This window comes from Orycteropus afer, unplaced genomic scaffold (genome assembly GCF_000298275.1).
Source record: "Orycteropus afer afer isolate SDZICR_OR568_19922 unplaced genomic scaffold, OryAfe1.0 scaffold00020, whole genome shotgun sequence".
Classification (NCBI taxonomy): domain Eukaryota; kingdom Metazoa; phylum Chordata; class Mammalia; order Tubulidentata; family Orycteropodidae; genus Orycteropus; species Orycteropus afer.
The window spans coordinates 14,902,939-14,916,485 of NW_006921607.1; the positions used below are offsets into that span (position 1 = coordinate 14,902,939).

Here is a 13,547-nt window from a genome sequence, read left to right on the forward strand (position 1 = left end):
AGTTCAAACCCATCAGCCGCTCCTCAGGAGAAAGACGTGACAGTCTGCTTCTATGAAGATTTGTAGCCTTGGAAACCCTGTGAGGCATTTGTACTCTGTCCTACAGGGTTGCTATGAGTTGGAATCAACTCGATGACAATGGAGTGCCACCAGTGTGTAGTCCTAACCTTGGAATTCTTGCTTTTTTCCAAAGCATCTTAAATATTCTAGAAAAACTCACCACAAGTTAAGGATTAATCTTTGTTTTATGAGGAGTAAACATTGAATAGCTTAATTAGACAAATGGGGCTCTCTTCTGGGTTCTAAATTATCTTGTTTACATTTGAAGCAGCTGTGTGGAAATAGCAGCTACTTCTTACTTTAACATTGACTTTGAGTGAACAGAACTTTGGGAGCAGGGTTCAGATTACAGAAAGTGGCGCATTAAGGGCCAGATGTGTTTATTTGACCTAGTGGGTACATGCTATTTTGAGCAAAGATCTATTTCAGTCTTTAATGAATATTCATAGGTGGGCCTTCTAGTCCCCCTTTAAGTTAGAATTTTGAAGAAAGTAATACCGGGTTGTGGCATTCTTTGTAGTCTTTTAAGTTCTATCCCTGACTTTTTTTCTGTATATAAAATGTAGGACTTGAACTAAGTTCAGAGTCTTGGTGACTAGGGCAAAAATCTTCATGGTTGGTTGTAGGCATTCAGTAGTTACAAGTAGGAGGGTCAAAATGAAACCCTTTGCAACCCGAGAGTCCCCAGATGTATGATGTGCTTCATGTAAATTGGTGATGGGACCAGCCAGCTGTCCTGATGGCTTTGCAGACCTCCTATATCTCATCCTTATTCAGGTCTTTTATCTTTAAATATCTTTAGGAAGAAACATGCTTAACTGTTTTCTTAATCCAGTTATTAGCCACTTGAAGAATTTCAAGTCAAGGAACTGTTGCAAATTTCAATTTAAAAACTGAACACAGCCTTCTAAATATTCTTGGGGTTTGGAGAGTAATAGTGATAGTCTTCCTACTTTTTCCCCTGATATCTGGTATAAGGTATTAGATGCTTTTCAAAGTCATAGTATTTTGCCCAATGTTTCTCTTCTCTGGGGCATAGACTTACTGGGAGTTACTCCTAAAAAGACACTATTTACCTCAATGATGGTTCGTTGGCTATGATCTGTACTGCCCATATCATGCTCTTTCTGGCTTTTTCCTTGGAGGCCAGTGGTCCTTGCAGCCATTTAGCTTTGATTTGGTTTTTTAATTTATAAAATAACAGTTTCACCCGTACCTGGAACAACTAATTCCAGCCCCCTATCTAACCTTTCCTTGTCACATAGGGCCTTTAGGGCCAATTAATCTGTGGAAGATAAATGGAGAAAAGATTGAAGTTGTCAAAGATTTCATTTTCCTTGGATCCACAGTCAAAACCAATGGAAGCAGCAGTCAAGAAATCAGACAATGTATTGCACTGGGCAAGTCTGCCACAAGGACCTCTTTAAAGAGTGAAAGAGCAAAGATGTCACTTGGAAGACTAAGGTGTGTCTGACCCAAGCCATGGTATTTTCAGTCGACTCATATGTACGTGAAAGCTGGACAATGAGTAAGGAAGACCAGAGAAGAATGGTGTATTTAAATTGTGTTGGTGAAGAATACTGAAAATCCCACGGACTGCCAGAAGAAAGAACAAATCCACCCCGGAGGAAGTGCGGCCAGAATGCTCCCTAGAAGCAAAAATGGCCAGACTTCCTCTCACATATTTTGGTCACATTGTCAGAAGCTACCAGTCCCTGGAGAAGGATGCTTAGTAAAGTAGAGGAGGGTCAGCAAAAAAGGGGAAGGCCCTCAATGAGACGGACTGACCCAATGGCTGCAACAATGGGCTTAAGCAGAGCAAGGATTGTGAGGCGGCACAGGACCCGGCCGTGGTTCGTTCTGGTGTATTAATGGGATCACTGAGTCAGAGCTGACTGAACAGCACCTAACAACAACGACATTTATACTTAAATATTTATTCCATGTTTCAGTACCTAGAAAAATATACCTAGTAAAATATTGGTTCAATGAATAAAATTCCATAGATTAGATCATCTAGAACTGCAGCTATTGGGTTGTAGGATTTAAATTGTAGGAGCAAATAATCCAAGATGCTGGACTATATGAAAAAGAACGTGCATGAGCACTGGAGGAAGACTCAGGAACAACCTGCGATATGCTGATAACACAGCTTTGCTTGCTGAAAGCGAGGCTGACTTGAAGCACTTTACTGCTGAACATTGAAGAATGCAGTCTGCAGTATGGATTACATCTCAATATAAAGAAAACAGAAATCCTCACAACAGGACCTATAAGCCAGCATCACGATAAACGGAGAGAAGATTGAAGTTGTCAAAGACTTCACATTGCTTGGTTCTACAATCAATGCCAATGGAAGCAGCATTCAGGACATTAGATGATGTATTAGCACTGGGCAAATCAGCTGCAAAGGACCTCTTTCAAGTGCTGAAGAGCAAAAAGATGTTTCCTTGGGGACTAACGTGCATGTGAAACAGGTCATGGTATTTTCAATCGCCTCATACGCATGTGAGAGCTGGACAGTGAATAAGGAAGATTGAAGAAGAGTTGATGCTTTTGAGTTGTGTTGGTGAAGAATGCTGAAAGTACCGTGGACTGCTAAAAGAACTAACAGGTCTATCCTGGAGCAAGTACAGCCAGAGTGCTCCTTGGAAGCAAGAGTGGCCAGACTTCGTCTCACATACCTTGGTCATGTTGTCAGAAGAGACCATTCCCTGGAGAAGGATATCATCATGCTTGGTAGGGTGGAGGATCAATGAAAGAGAGGAAGGCCCTCAACAAGATGGATTGACACACTGGCAGAGGCGATGGGCTCAGGTATAGCATGGGTCATAGAGCTGGTGCAGGATGGGGCAGTGTTTCATTCTGCTGTGCCTAGGGTCTCTATGAGTCAGAGGCAACTTGACGACACCTCACAACAACAGGAGGAGCTCTGGTAGCATAGTGCCTAAGGCACTTGACTGCTAACCAGAAGGCTGGTGGTTCAAACCCACCAGCCACTCCTCGGAAGGAAGGTTGGACAGTCTACTTCCGTAGTGATACTGCCTCGGAAACCTAAGGAGGGGTCGCTATGAGTCAGGGCCAACTCGATGGCACATAACAACAACAACAACAACAACAGGATTTAAACATTTTGAAAATTCTTAACCAAACCAAACCAAACCAAACTTGCCGCCATCAAGTCAGATCCTTGGGTTTCCAAGGCAGTATCACCATGGAAGTAGATTGCCCAACCTCCCTTCTGAGAAGTGGCTGGTGGATATGAAGCGCCAGCCTTCTGGTTAGCAATCAAATGTCTTAAGCCCTACGCCACCAGAGCTCCCTATTTGGTAAGTGTTATGGATTGAATTGCGTTTCCCAAAGGATATGTGTCAACTTGGCTATGCCATGATTCTCAGTATTATGTAATTATCCTCCATTTTTGTCATCTGATATAATCATTCTCCATTTTATGATGTGATGTAATTAATTTTATATATTGTAAATCTTAACCTGTTAATGAGGCAGGATACAATCTACAGGATTAGGTTGTATCCTGAGTCGGTCTCTTTTGAGATATAAAGGAGATTAAACAAATGAGCAGAGATTTAAAATAAATAAGATGTACAACCTTAGAAATTCTATGGGATAGTTCTACTGCATTGTATAGGGTTGTTATAACCTGAAATTGACAGCAACAAAATTTTTTGGTTTTAGTCCTATAGAGCCTAATGGAACCATTGAGACTATGGCCCCTAGCTGCCCCCAGGTCTGGAATTGAACCCACACCTGTGGCTTCCAGTCAAACAAAAGCCAGGCAGATGAGGTGAACATTTGCGTTAGGTAGATACAGTCCTTGGAGAGAACAATCATGGGAGAAAGAAGGGCTGTGTATGCATAGGGAGACAACTCAGGGCAGGAGTACATGGAGGGATGGACACAGGAAAGAGGTAACTAACTAGGAGGAAGTGGGAGGGGAATTGTTGCATTGTGGGAAGTTGCAGTCAGTGTCATGAGACGAAGTGTGTGAGCTGCTGTATGGAAAGTGAATTTGCTTTGTAAACTTTCACCCAAATCACAATAAAGAAAATAAAATAATATAGCTATTAAAAAAAAAGAGTTTTTAGTTTTAAACCCAGTAAGGTGAAGTCACGTGTCATACCATAAACAAGTGGTAGAATAGGATTTGAACTTAAATTTTCTGACTCAGACTCCTTTTTATTCCACCATAGCCCCCTCCCTCCAGTGGGATGGATGTCCTGTCCATCCCCTAGTCCTTTGGAGGAACTAGGAAATGTGCCTCCCTTCTTTTGGTGTTTGCTGATGGGAAAGAGTTAAAGTTTTTATTGCTCATAGAGGGAGCTGCAGCCCAACTCAGTGCAGTAACCTACAGGTTGCCTTGCTCTGGGCAGACCATCTAGCACTTAAAATGATGATAGACATTGTGCTTAAAGATCATTTTCTGTGAAACTTGGCCTTTTCTTTTCTGCCTTTTGCTTCTCAGCTGTCCTCCAGGAATGCTTGGCTCTACTAGTATTTGACTTACAAAGGGGAGGTGATCGAAAGGCCTGTACCTTTGATGTTGTTTATACAACAACAATAACATGGCTCTCCACTAAGATGGCCCTTAAGGAAGCCAGTCTGTGCAGGTCTTTGCTACTTTCACAAGGCTTACATTTTTGACATTTAAATTCAACAAAAAAAGACCTAATTATAAATAGTACTTCTTATACTTAGATATGTTGGGTTTACCTGGTTTTATACAACATGGGAACCAATACACGAATGTGAGCATTTTTAAAGGACCCAGCTGTGTTTTTTAAATAAGTTGTGGATTTTTTTGCTAATCTAATTTTTCTTATTGTGAATAGGTAACAAAACATTTGCCATTTCAATATTCTTTATATGTGCAGTTCTTTGGCATTAAATCTGTCCACCATTGTTCAGCCATCACCATTCCCAGATACTTCCGTCACCCTGAGCAGAAGCTCAACGCCCACTGCCACAGAGTTGATCTGACTCATAGTAACCCTATAAGACAGAGTAGAACTGCCCCATAGGGTTTCCAGGGTTGTAAATCTTTTGGGAAGCAGACTGTCTCATCTTTCTTCAACAGAGCAGCTGGTGGGTTTGAATCACTGACCGTTTGGTTTGCAGGCAATTGCTTTAACCACTGTGCTACCAGAGCTCCTTAACAGAAGCTCGGTGCCCCCTAAAGTATTTTTGAAGCATTTTATGAACATCTGTTAAATTGTAAGTATTTACGTTTTAAACTTAAAGTTTGAAAATGTTCCCAGTTCTGCAATTGATCTTATTTTTGTTAGTATTGTTTTTATTGGTTTAGTTGCATGAAGATTTTTTGTTTCTTCTTTACTTCTGCAAATCTTTGTCAGGTTGGGGTCTTCTTCTGACCTTTTCTGTTGAGAGTCCTCTGAGGAGGTTAACTGAAAGCACCTTGTGGTATGGTTTCAAGTTTGAGAAGGCCAATTCTTTTTAACTTCCCAGGCAGATGGTTGGGTTGCTCTGAGAACCTTCCTCTAGTTGTAGCCATTTGGTCATTTTTCTTTTTGGGAAATAGCTGTGTGTGCCTTTATTAGTGGTTTTGGTGATGGAGCTGAGAGGCCCTGAGCACTGGAATTAGAGACACAATTTCTTCTTCTCCTTGTATCTTCCCCAGTGTCTTACTCAGCAGCTCCTGCCCTGCTGTAACACCCCAGAATGTATCATTTTGAAATGTCGCAGCTGCCACTAAGTCATATGGGAACATGGAGCTAGCTGGGCAAGAGGTACAGGTCAGTGATGGTTTTTGTTCCCGCATGGATATTTGAAGAAAAGTTAAAAATGTTATTTTCACTTTCAGTTCAAAGATTTATGTATTGTATTTTCCTTTTTAAAAAAAGGGAAGTGAGGGAATAAATTAATTCATTAAATTGTGGTTTAAAATAGATACTGTGATTTCTAGTGCCTAAGGCATTTGACTGCTAACCAGAAGGCTGGCAGTTCAAATCCACCAGCCACTCAGAAGACTGGACAATCTACTTCCATAGAGATACCGCCTCAGAAACCCAAGGAGGGGTCGCTGTGAGTTGGAACCAATTCCATGACAGTGAGTTAGGGTCTTAGTGGAGAGGATTGAGCCACATGGCAGGACGAAGCAGGGCTGGGTGGGCCTAGTTATGCAAAATAATGTTGAGACTGAGGGTCGGCTTCCCCTTTCTGCTTGGGTCCCTCAGCCATCATATAAGTAAGCAGTTCTTTGATTAAATTCAGGTTGGCAGGTCACCTTTAGAACAGGGTCCTTTATAAAACTGCTTTGTGCACAATAAGCCTTTATGACTCTTAATTGGGGGTAGCCAAGCGGTGGGTGGTTTTTATATACCATATGTCCTATAGCACAATAGGGCAAGATCAAGAAAACCATGAGTCTTGATACTGGAAGTCAAGGGCCTGCCTGTGACATTTTTTCGAACATAATTTTTCTTATGTAGAACCTTCCTAGCAAGAAAGAAAACAGGTTTGACGATGTTTACATTTTGATCAGTATTTTCTTACATGAGTTGCTAGAGGAAACGCTTATAATTTTATTTGTTTTGAAAATGAAATTCTTATAGAAAGGTCATTGCAGTGTCAGCCCCTGTCATTTCTAGCCCTCTTATCCCAGAGCTCATCTGCAACATGTCAGGTCTGGCTTACTGCTCTAACCAAAAAAGGCAAAGAATGTGAAAGCCCTGCTCCCTTCAGCAAATCGTCCTGGTGCCCGTGATGGTCTGTGTTCGCACAGTGTGAGCTGTGTCCACAGAAGCAGAGGGTTGGTGCACACGTTTTCTCCTGTAGGTTTGGGGGGTCTAAGGCGACATGCCAGGGCTTTGCCAGGAGCATAAATCCTAGGCATTATCTTAGGGCTACACCTACCCTCTACGTTTTAGACATTTCTTGGCAGTCACATAAACCCAGGCAGTTCATCACAGGGGCCTGCCACCTCTCCACCTCCCCTCCTCAGAGGATCCTGAAACAGAAAGTAACGGCAGATTTCATATGATTCTTATCTATTTCGTGGTTGCCATGGCCCTTCGGGGGTGAGGCAGGCTTAGGGGCTTTTAGCCTGATGGAGGGTTCCGCCTAACCCCTTGCCTCTGCCACCATATAGTGTAAGTTGTGGATGAGAAGGAAAGGAAAAGCAGCTAGGATTCAGGATTGCCTTGTCTTCCCTTATGGTTGGTAATGGAGTAAATCCTAGGAGAAAAGGGGTGGAGTAAATCCTAGGAGAAAAGGGGACTGTCTGGAGCAGAGTGCAGGGAAGAGGCCTATAAACCGTCCTGAGAATCTCGGGTGGGCTGCAGCACCGCATCCTGCTGGTGAGCCTTGGCTCTGATTGCTGTGCCAGACGGTCACCCAAGTGCTACATTAAAGGCCAGTCCTGGGCTACACACAAGTGTAAGGTATTTTGAACATGAGACATAGGGCCATCTTTGCCACGGTATTTCTCCACCCCAGTGGTACTCGGTGTACTGAAGAGATTGCGGACTGCAGCCCACTTGAATGAGTCTAAAGAACTGAATGAGCCTCATCACATGGACATCGGTTTTAGCAGGGTCTTGAAAAGAGGCCTGGATTTCTTAGGCGTGCACAGCAGAACTTGTGTAGCACTTTTGCCTGAAGGCAGGCTGATAGGTTGAAATAAAGATGCTTGGTTTTTGCTGATGTCTTTCTGCCTTACCTGTCCAGAACCAAAGACAGGAGCCTAGAAAGGCAACTAGTGAGGGAGCATCATGACCTGCCTCTGGGAGAGGGGGCAAAGTAGGAGGCAAGTGAGGGCTGGAGTTGTATTTGGGGAGTTTTGTTTAGATTCACTCTGAATGTTTTTTAGTCCATAGCAACATTTATAGATGACTTTATTTAGAAAGCCTAAATGTATTTAAAAAAAAAAAAAAACACACACACATGGTGGAGGTCATAGAGTCAGTACTATCGAGCCTATTTAAGAGACTATAAAATTATTATAGCTTCATCGTGGCCTAATCAGAGTTTGCAGTGAATTCTAACTTGCCCACAACTCCTCGGGGTGTTAAGCTAGGTTATTCGACCATGTCAGTACCCAGGTGTATGTTTTGACAGTTTTAAAAGCAAACTCTGCCTGCATTTGGATACTCAAAGTGTATACCCAGCCACCCACACCGAAGTGTTTAAACCTTGTAGCCTGTGGGTCTTTTTTGGTACTGTTTATCAGCCTAAAGAGGTTTCAGTTCTTCTCGGTGATTGTCCGGCTCTCACCTTTTCTCTAGTGATGCCTTCCTCCTCGCTCACTTGCCTGCTCTTAGGATAGAAATCCCTCTGAAAGGTGCAACCCAGTGGCATGAGGAATGTGAGCAGGACCCTTCAGCTTTCAGAGTGGCCTGAGGAGCGGCCTGTAATGGGGAGCATATTTCCATTTCCTTTCAGTAAAGTGCAGTTTCTCTGGTGATGTCTGGAATCTAGTATCAGCCTATACACACCCCTCCCAAAGCACACCACGTGGGTTTTTGTTTTTGTTTTTGTTTTTATTTTAAGATTTCTTAGGAGAGAGTTATTTGAACCTCAGGTGGTACCTGATCAAATCACCTGCCTCCCCATTGAAACATGGGTAGGCTTGCTTGTTAATCTGCAGATCTACCGGGGTGATTTTCACACTGTTCTGAGGAGCTGCTTGCGCTAAAGTGCTCTATGGCTGCTGGGGGTGAATGGCTTTCATTTGTCCACTTTGGTGAGGGAGGGAGCAGCAAAAGTAACTCTTCATTAACTATTTTTTTCCTGTTCGTACTCAGCATCCAGGAGAACTTTCTTAAGTGAATTCATATCCAGGAAGAGAGTATTGGTTTTTGTGCTTTATATTTCCCTTGAAATATATGTAACCAAAGACAAGAAAGGTCGTGAAGGGGGAGGGGCAGGCGACTAGCATTTCACATTCTTAGATTTGAAAACTAATAGACTAAAAAGTGACTGTTGACCCAGGTCTCTCTTTCCGGAACATTCCGTCCCATGGTTTAATGTTATGTTTTATATATTGTTCATTCACCGAGCACTCATGTTTGCTGGCACTGCTGAGCATGGTGGATGCTGGGGTGATGCAGATGAGCCTAGGCCCTGCTCCCTGGAGTTTACCAGTCTAATGGGGAGGCATTAGTAACAATTCACATAAGTCATTGTTGAATTTCAGGTGTGATCAGTCTACAGAGGACAGAGTGGAATGCTGGGAAAGCTTGCTTTCTGTTCCTGTCTCCTGGATCAGGGTTCATTTGGTGGCCTGTATGAGCAGCTCTCATTTCAGGTGGGAGACAGTTGTTGCCTGCAGTAATGTGGGCGTTAGAGCTCCCTGCCCATATGCCCTGTTTGCTCCTTCTGCTCCTCACTTGAACTAACTATTCTTGTTGTTGTTAGGTGCCGTTGAGTCGTCTCTGACTCATAGTGACACTGTGTGTACAACAGAGCGAAACACTGCCCAGTCCTGTGCCAGCCCCATGAGCCTTGCTGTGCCTAAGCTCATCATTGCAGCCACTGTGTCAGTCCATCTTATGGAGGGCCTTCCCGTTTTTCACTGACCCTCCTTTTACCCAGCATGATACCCTTCTCCAGGGAATGGTCCCTTCTGACAACATGACCAAAGTAGATGAGAGGCAGTTCTTGCTTCCAAGGAACATTCCAGCTGTACTTCTTCCAGGACAGATCTGTTAGTTCTTTTAGCAGTCCACAGTACTTTCAGCATTCTTTGCCAGCACCACAACTCAAAAGCATCAACTCTTCTTGAGTCTTCTTATTCATTGCCCAGCTCTCACATGCAAATGATTTGATTGAAAATACCATGGCTTGTGTCAGGTGCACCTTAGTCTTCAAGGAGATATCTTTGCTCTCCAGCACATGAAAAGAGGTCTTTTGCAGCAGATGTGCCCAATGCTATATGTTGTCTGATATCTTGACTGCTGCTTCCATTGGTGTTGATTGTAGAACCAAGTACTACAAAGTCTTTGACAACTTCAGTTTTTTCTCCATTTATTGTGATGCTGCTTATTTGACAAGTTGTGAGGATTTTTGTTTTCTTTGTATTGAATTGTAATCCATACTGCAGACTGTAGTCTTCAGTCTTCCTCAGTTAAGTGCTTCAAGTCATCCTCATTTCCAGCCAGCAAAGTTGTGTCATCTGCATATCGCAGGTTGTTGCTGAGTCTTTCTCCAATCCTGATGCCACATTCTACTTCATATAGTCCAGCTTCTTGCATTATTTGCTCAGTGTACAGATTGAATAAGTGTGATGAAAGGATACAAGCCTCACACACTTCTTCCTTCTTGATTTTAAACCCTGCAGTGTCCCCTTGTATGTATTCTTAGTTCAGCCTATTTCTTGCCTTGTCACTCTTCCCAGTAGTACGTAAGCTTTTATCCTCAAACCTCTTTTATCCTCAAAGCCTCCTCAAGTGTGCTTAAGTGTCTGACATCCAGGGATCTAGAACTTGAAGAAAAACCTTAGTGATGTGATGATTTCCTTATTTTTGCATAAGGAAGGTCAAGACTGAGGAGGAGAGAGGGAACATGTCCACCTCACACAGCAAGTTAGAGGGAGAGCCAGAACCATTCCCAGGCCTGTGCTTTCTGTTATAATCCTGCAGGAGATGTTTTCGTCAGCAGGGGCCCTTCTTGCAGAAACACCTACAGAAGTGAGGCAGCTAAGGGGAAAAAGAGGCAAGCCCGAGGGGACCGTAAACTACAGTTGTTCACATGGTCTAGGGCAGTTAGTCCATATGGATATACCAAGAGCATCCTTTCAGCAGGCACAGGGCTGGGCTGAGGGCTTTCCAGGACCAGGAGCACCTCCAGGCTTGAGAGGGATACTGAACAGTGGCCCCTGCGGAGGGAGTGGGGAGGTTGTGAGAAATGGGTCTGAGGGGCGATGGTCTTAGCAGACCTTGAGCTCTCAGAGTCATAGAGATCGTGCGGTGCAGGTCTTCACTTTCTCAAAGAAGGGATTTGAGGATGACTGTGCTTTTGGGAGATCATGTTTGGGGGTCAGGGGAGGGGGGAACTGTCAGAAGGCCTTATCAGGACCCAGGTGTGGGGTGGGGTGGTCCTCGAACACAGAGTGTCAGTGGACTCTGTGATTTTGCAGTGCTTGTATTTGAGGCTTCTTCAGTTTTACTTAATAATGGGTTAATTCTATAAATACAACTTTCTGAAAATAAACAATGAGTTAATCTCTGAGCTTTAACAAACTATAGTTTTATGGTGGTTTTTCTAACTACATCTAAATGCAGCCTTCAGAGTACTTGTACAGCTTGAATATCTGTATGTTATAAGGCATTTTGAAACAGATAAACAATTAACAGAGAAAGCAAACACTAAATGTCACTCACTGCTCTTGAAATTCTAGATACTGAGCATCAAGCTGAATACTGTTTAATTCACTGTTGCTAGTGTTGCGCTCTGCTCTTTTTTGATCGAAAGCTTTGCCTTTTGAGTTTGGGAACCCCAGCATTATAGTGGAGCTGAGGGGGGGCAGGGGGTCTGCTGCTGCAGAGGACGCGAGGAGAGCCGGAGGGTGAGAGTAGCTGTGTGGCTCCTTCAGCGCCCGCTGACTGAACTGCCTTGTCTTCTCTTTGGCCCCTTAGGAATATAAACAGAAGCTGGCTCGGGTAACCCAGGTCCGCAAGGAACTGAAGTCCCACATTCAGAGCTTGCCAGACCTCTCACTGCTACCCAACGTCACAGGGGGTTTGGCCCCCCTGCCCTCTGCTGGTGACCTGTTTTCCACTGACTAGGATAGGTGTCTGGCCCCAGATCGCCAGCTGTACCAGCAGAAGGAAGAGGGCTCAAGTCATGGTTGGAAATAACCTTCTGGCCCCCGGTTCTGCCCCTGCTTCCACCCGGCCCCCAGCCTTGAGAAGAACCACCGAACTCACTCTCCTGTCCGGCCTCTCATCTGGAGCACCGTTCAGAGCAGTGGCGAATGGGACCGGTTCCCACGCACATTTGGAAAGAACACAGATTCTGTCCTCCTTCATGTTTTCGTGCCCCTGCTGGTTTTCTATTTTTAACTCTCTTTTTACACCCATGAAGTTGGAAAATCATGTGTACCTCTGGAGCTTTCAAGGAATATTTGTCCCTCAGGACAGCGTTTTCTCAACAAAAGCAGCTTCACCTCTGAGCCGGGCTTGTTCGTGTTAGGCATGGGCTCCCACCAAGGGGCTCTCTGTGCTGCCATTGGCTGGCCCGGCTGCTACCACCTGGCCCCAGAGGTCAGGCAGCTGTGGAGCAGCTTTGCCATAAAGAGTTTGCCAAACCTCTGACCCTCCCTTGCCATCCTTTCCACTCATGCTACAGTCGAAGGGTAGCTGTATTTATTTTGTAAGCCAACTAGAGAATTTAGCAATAAGGTTCAAAGCTGATCTGGGGACATGAAGTCACACTTCAGGGATAGAATAACAGAGAGCACATGCATGAGTTAAAAATAAGTTATTTACTTCAAATTCCTACATACAACCTTCCCAGGCTGCACTTACCAAGGGTCCTGCCCACTTACTCAGAGCACGTTACAAAAGCACTATCCTTTAACCCCTGTTGGTTGAGAAGCACTGCACTGGTGGATCCCAAACGATGGAGGCTCCACACACCAGCGTGCCTGGGGGCTGAGCTCTGCAGCGGTGTCGCTCTGACCCTTTTATCTGGAATGGGGGGAGGGAACACACACTAACATTCAATCCACTGTGTGGACATACGTCCACGGTCTGGTGACTAAACTTGAAGAATCTCCCCTGCAAGTATGACCCTCTTGTGCATGCTTGTCTGCCAGTCAGTTCCTGCCACTGCCCGTGTCCTTGTGCCTGTATGAGGAGAAGGACTTGGCATCAGATGTTACTGGGGGAGGCAGGGAGAAGGATATTAATTTTGGGTTTTAATTCCATTATCATGCCAGCTGACATTGTGACTATATAATGTTGTTAGAGTTTTTATCTTGCTTTTAATAAAGGGTAGGCTGCTAAGTGTAAATCATTCTAATTTGGCAGACTTATTTGTGAAATCAGAAAGGGCAGAAAACAATTTGCCCCAATAGTGTAATAGGAATTATTGCTGAAATCCACAAGCTATAAAAAGGAATTCAGTAGCAGGGGCTTTGGAATCTGCCTGATTGTGAGTTGGTATCGTCAAGGTTACCCGAAAGCCATTTTCATGGAATTTTACATATTTAAACAAGTTAAACATAACTTGTGCTTTAAAAAGCCTAACAGGCTTCCCTTCCAGAAGCGGTTCCTGCCTGCCTGGAAGTGGGAGCAGCTCTGAGTCCTAGCAGGTAGTCAGTTTAACTCTGTGGAGGGCAGTGCGGAGTAGGCTGTTGTTGCAGATTGGAATAGGGACTGCGTCTGCCTGCTGACACTACTTGTGGCACTTCACTGTTAAATAATGGATCTGATGTTTGTCTCCCAGAGGCCAGAGGGCACTGTGGTTTTACTAACATTGCAAGATAAATTCCGATCTCGGCTGATTCT

At 44.1% G+C, this 13,547-nt stretch overlaps 1 protein-coding gene across 1 annotated transcript in view; it reads left to right on the plus strand.

Annotated features, from left to right (window-relative positions):
• The window catches only part of RPRD1B (regulation of nuclear pre-mRNA domain containing 1B), a 49,266-nt gene extending 37,444 nt beyond the window's left edge, over window positions 1-11,822 (plus strand). Inside the window, exon 7 of the mRNA XM_007934657.2 lies at window positions 11,673-11,822. Within this exon, the coding sequence (XP_007932848.1) occupies window positions 11,673-11,822 (150 nt within the window). The remainder of the gene's footprint in view (window positions 1-11,672) is intronic.
• Window positions 11,823-13,547: the final 1,725 nt, after the last annotated feature.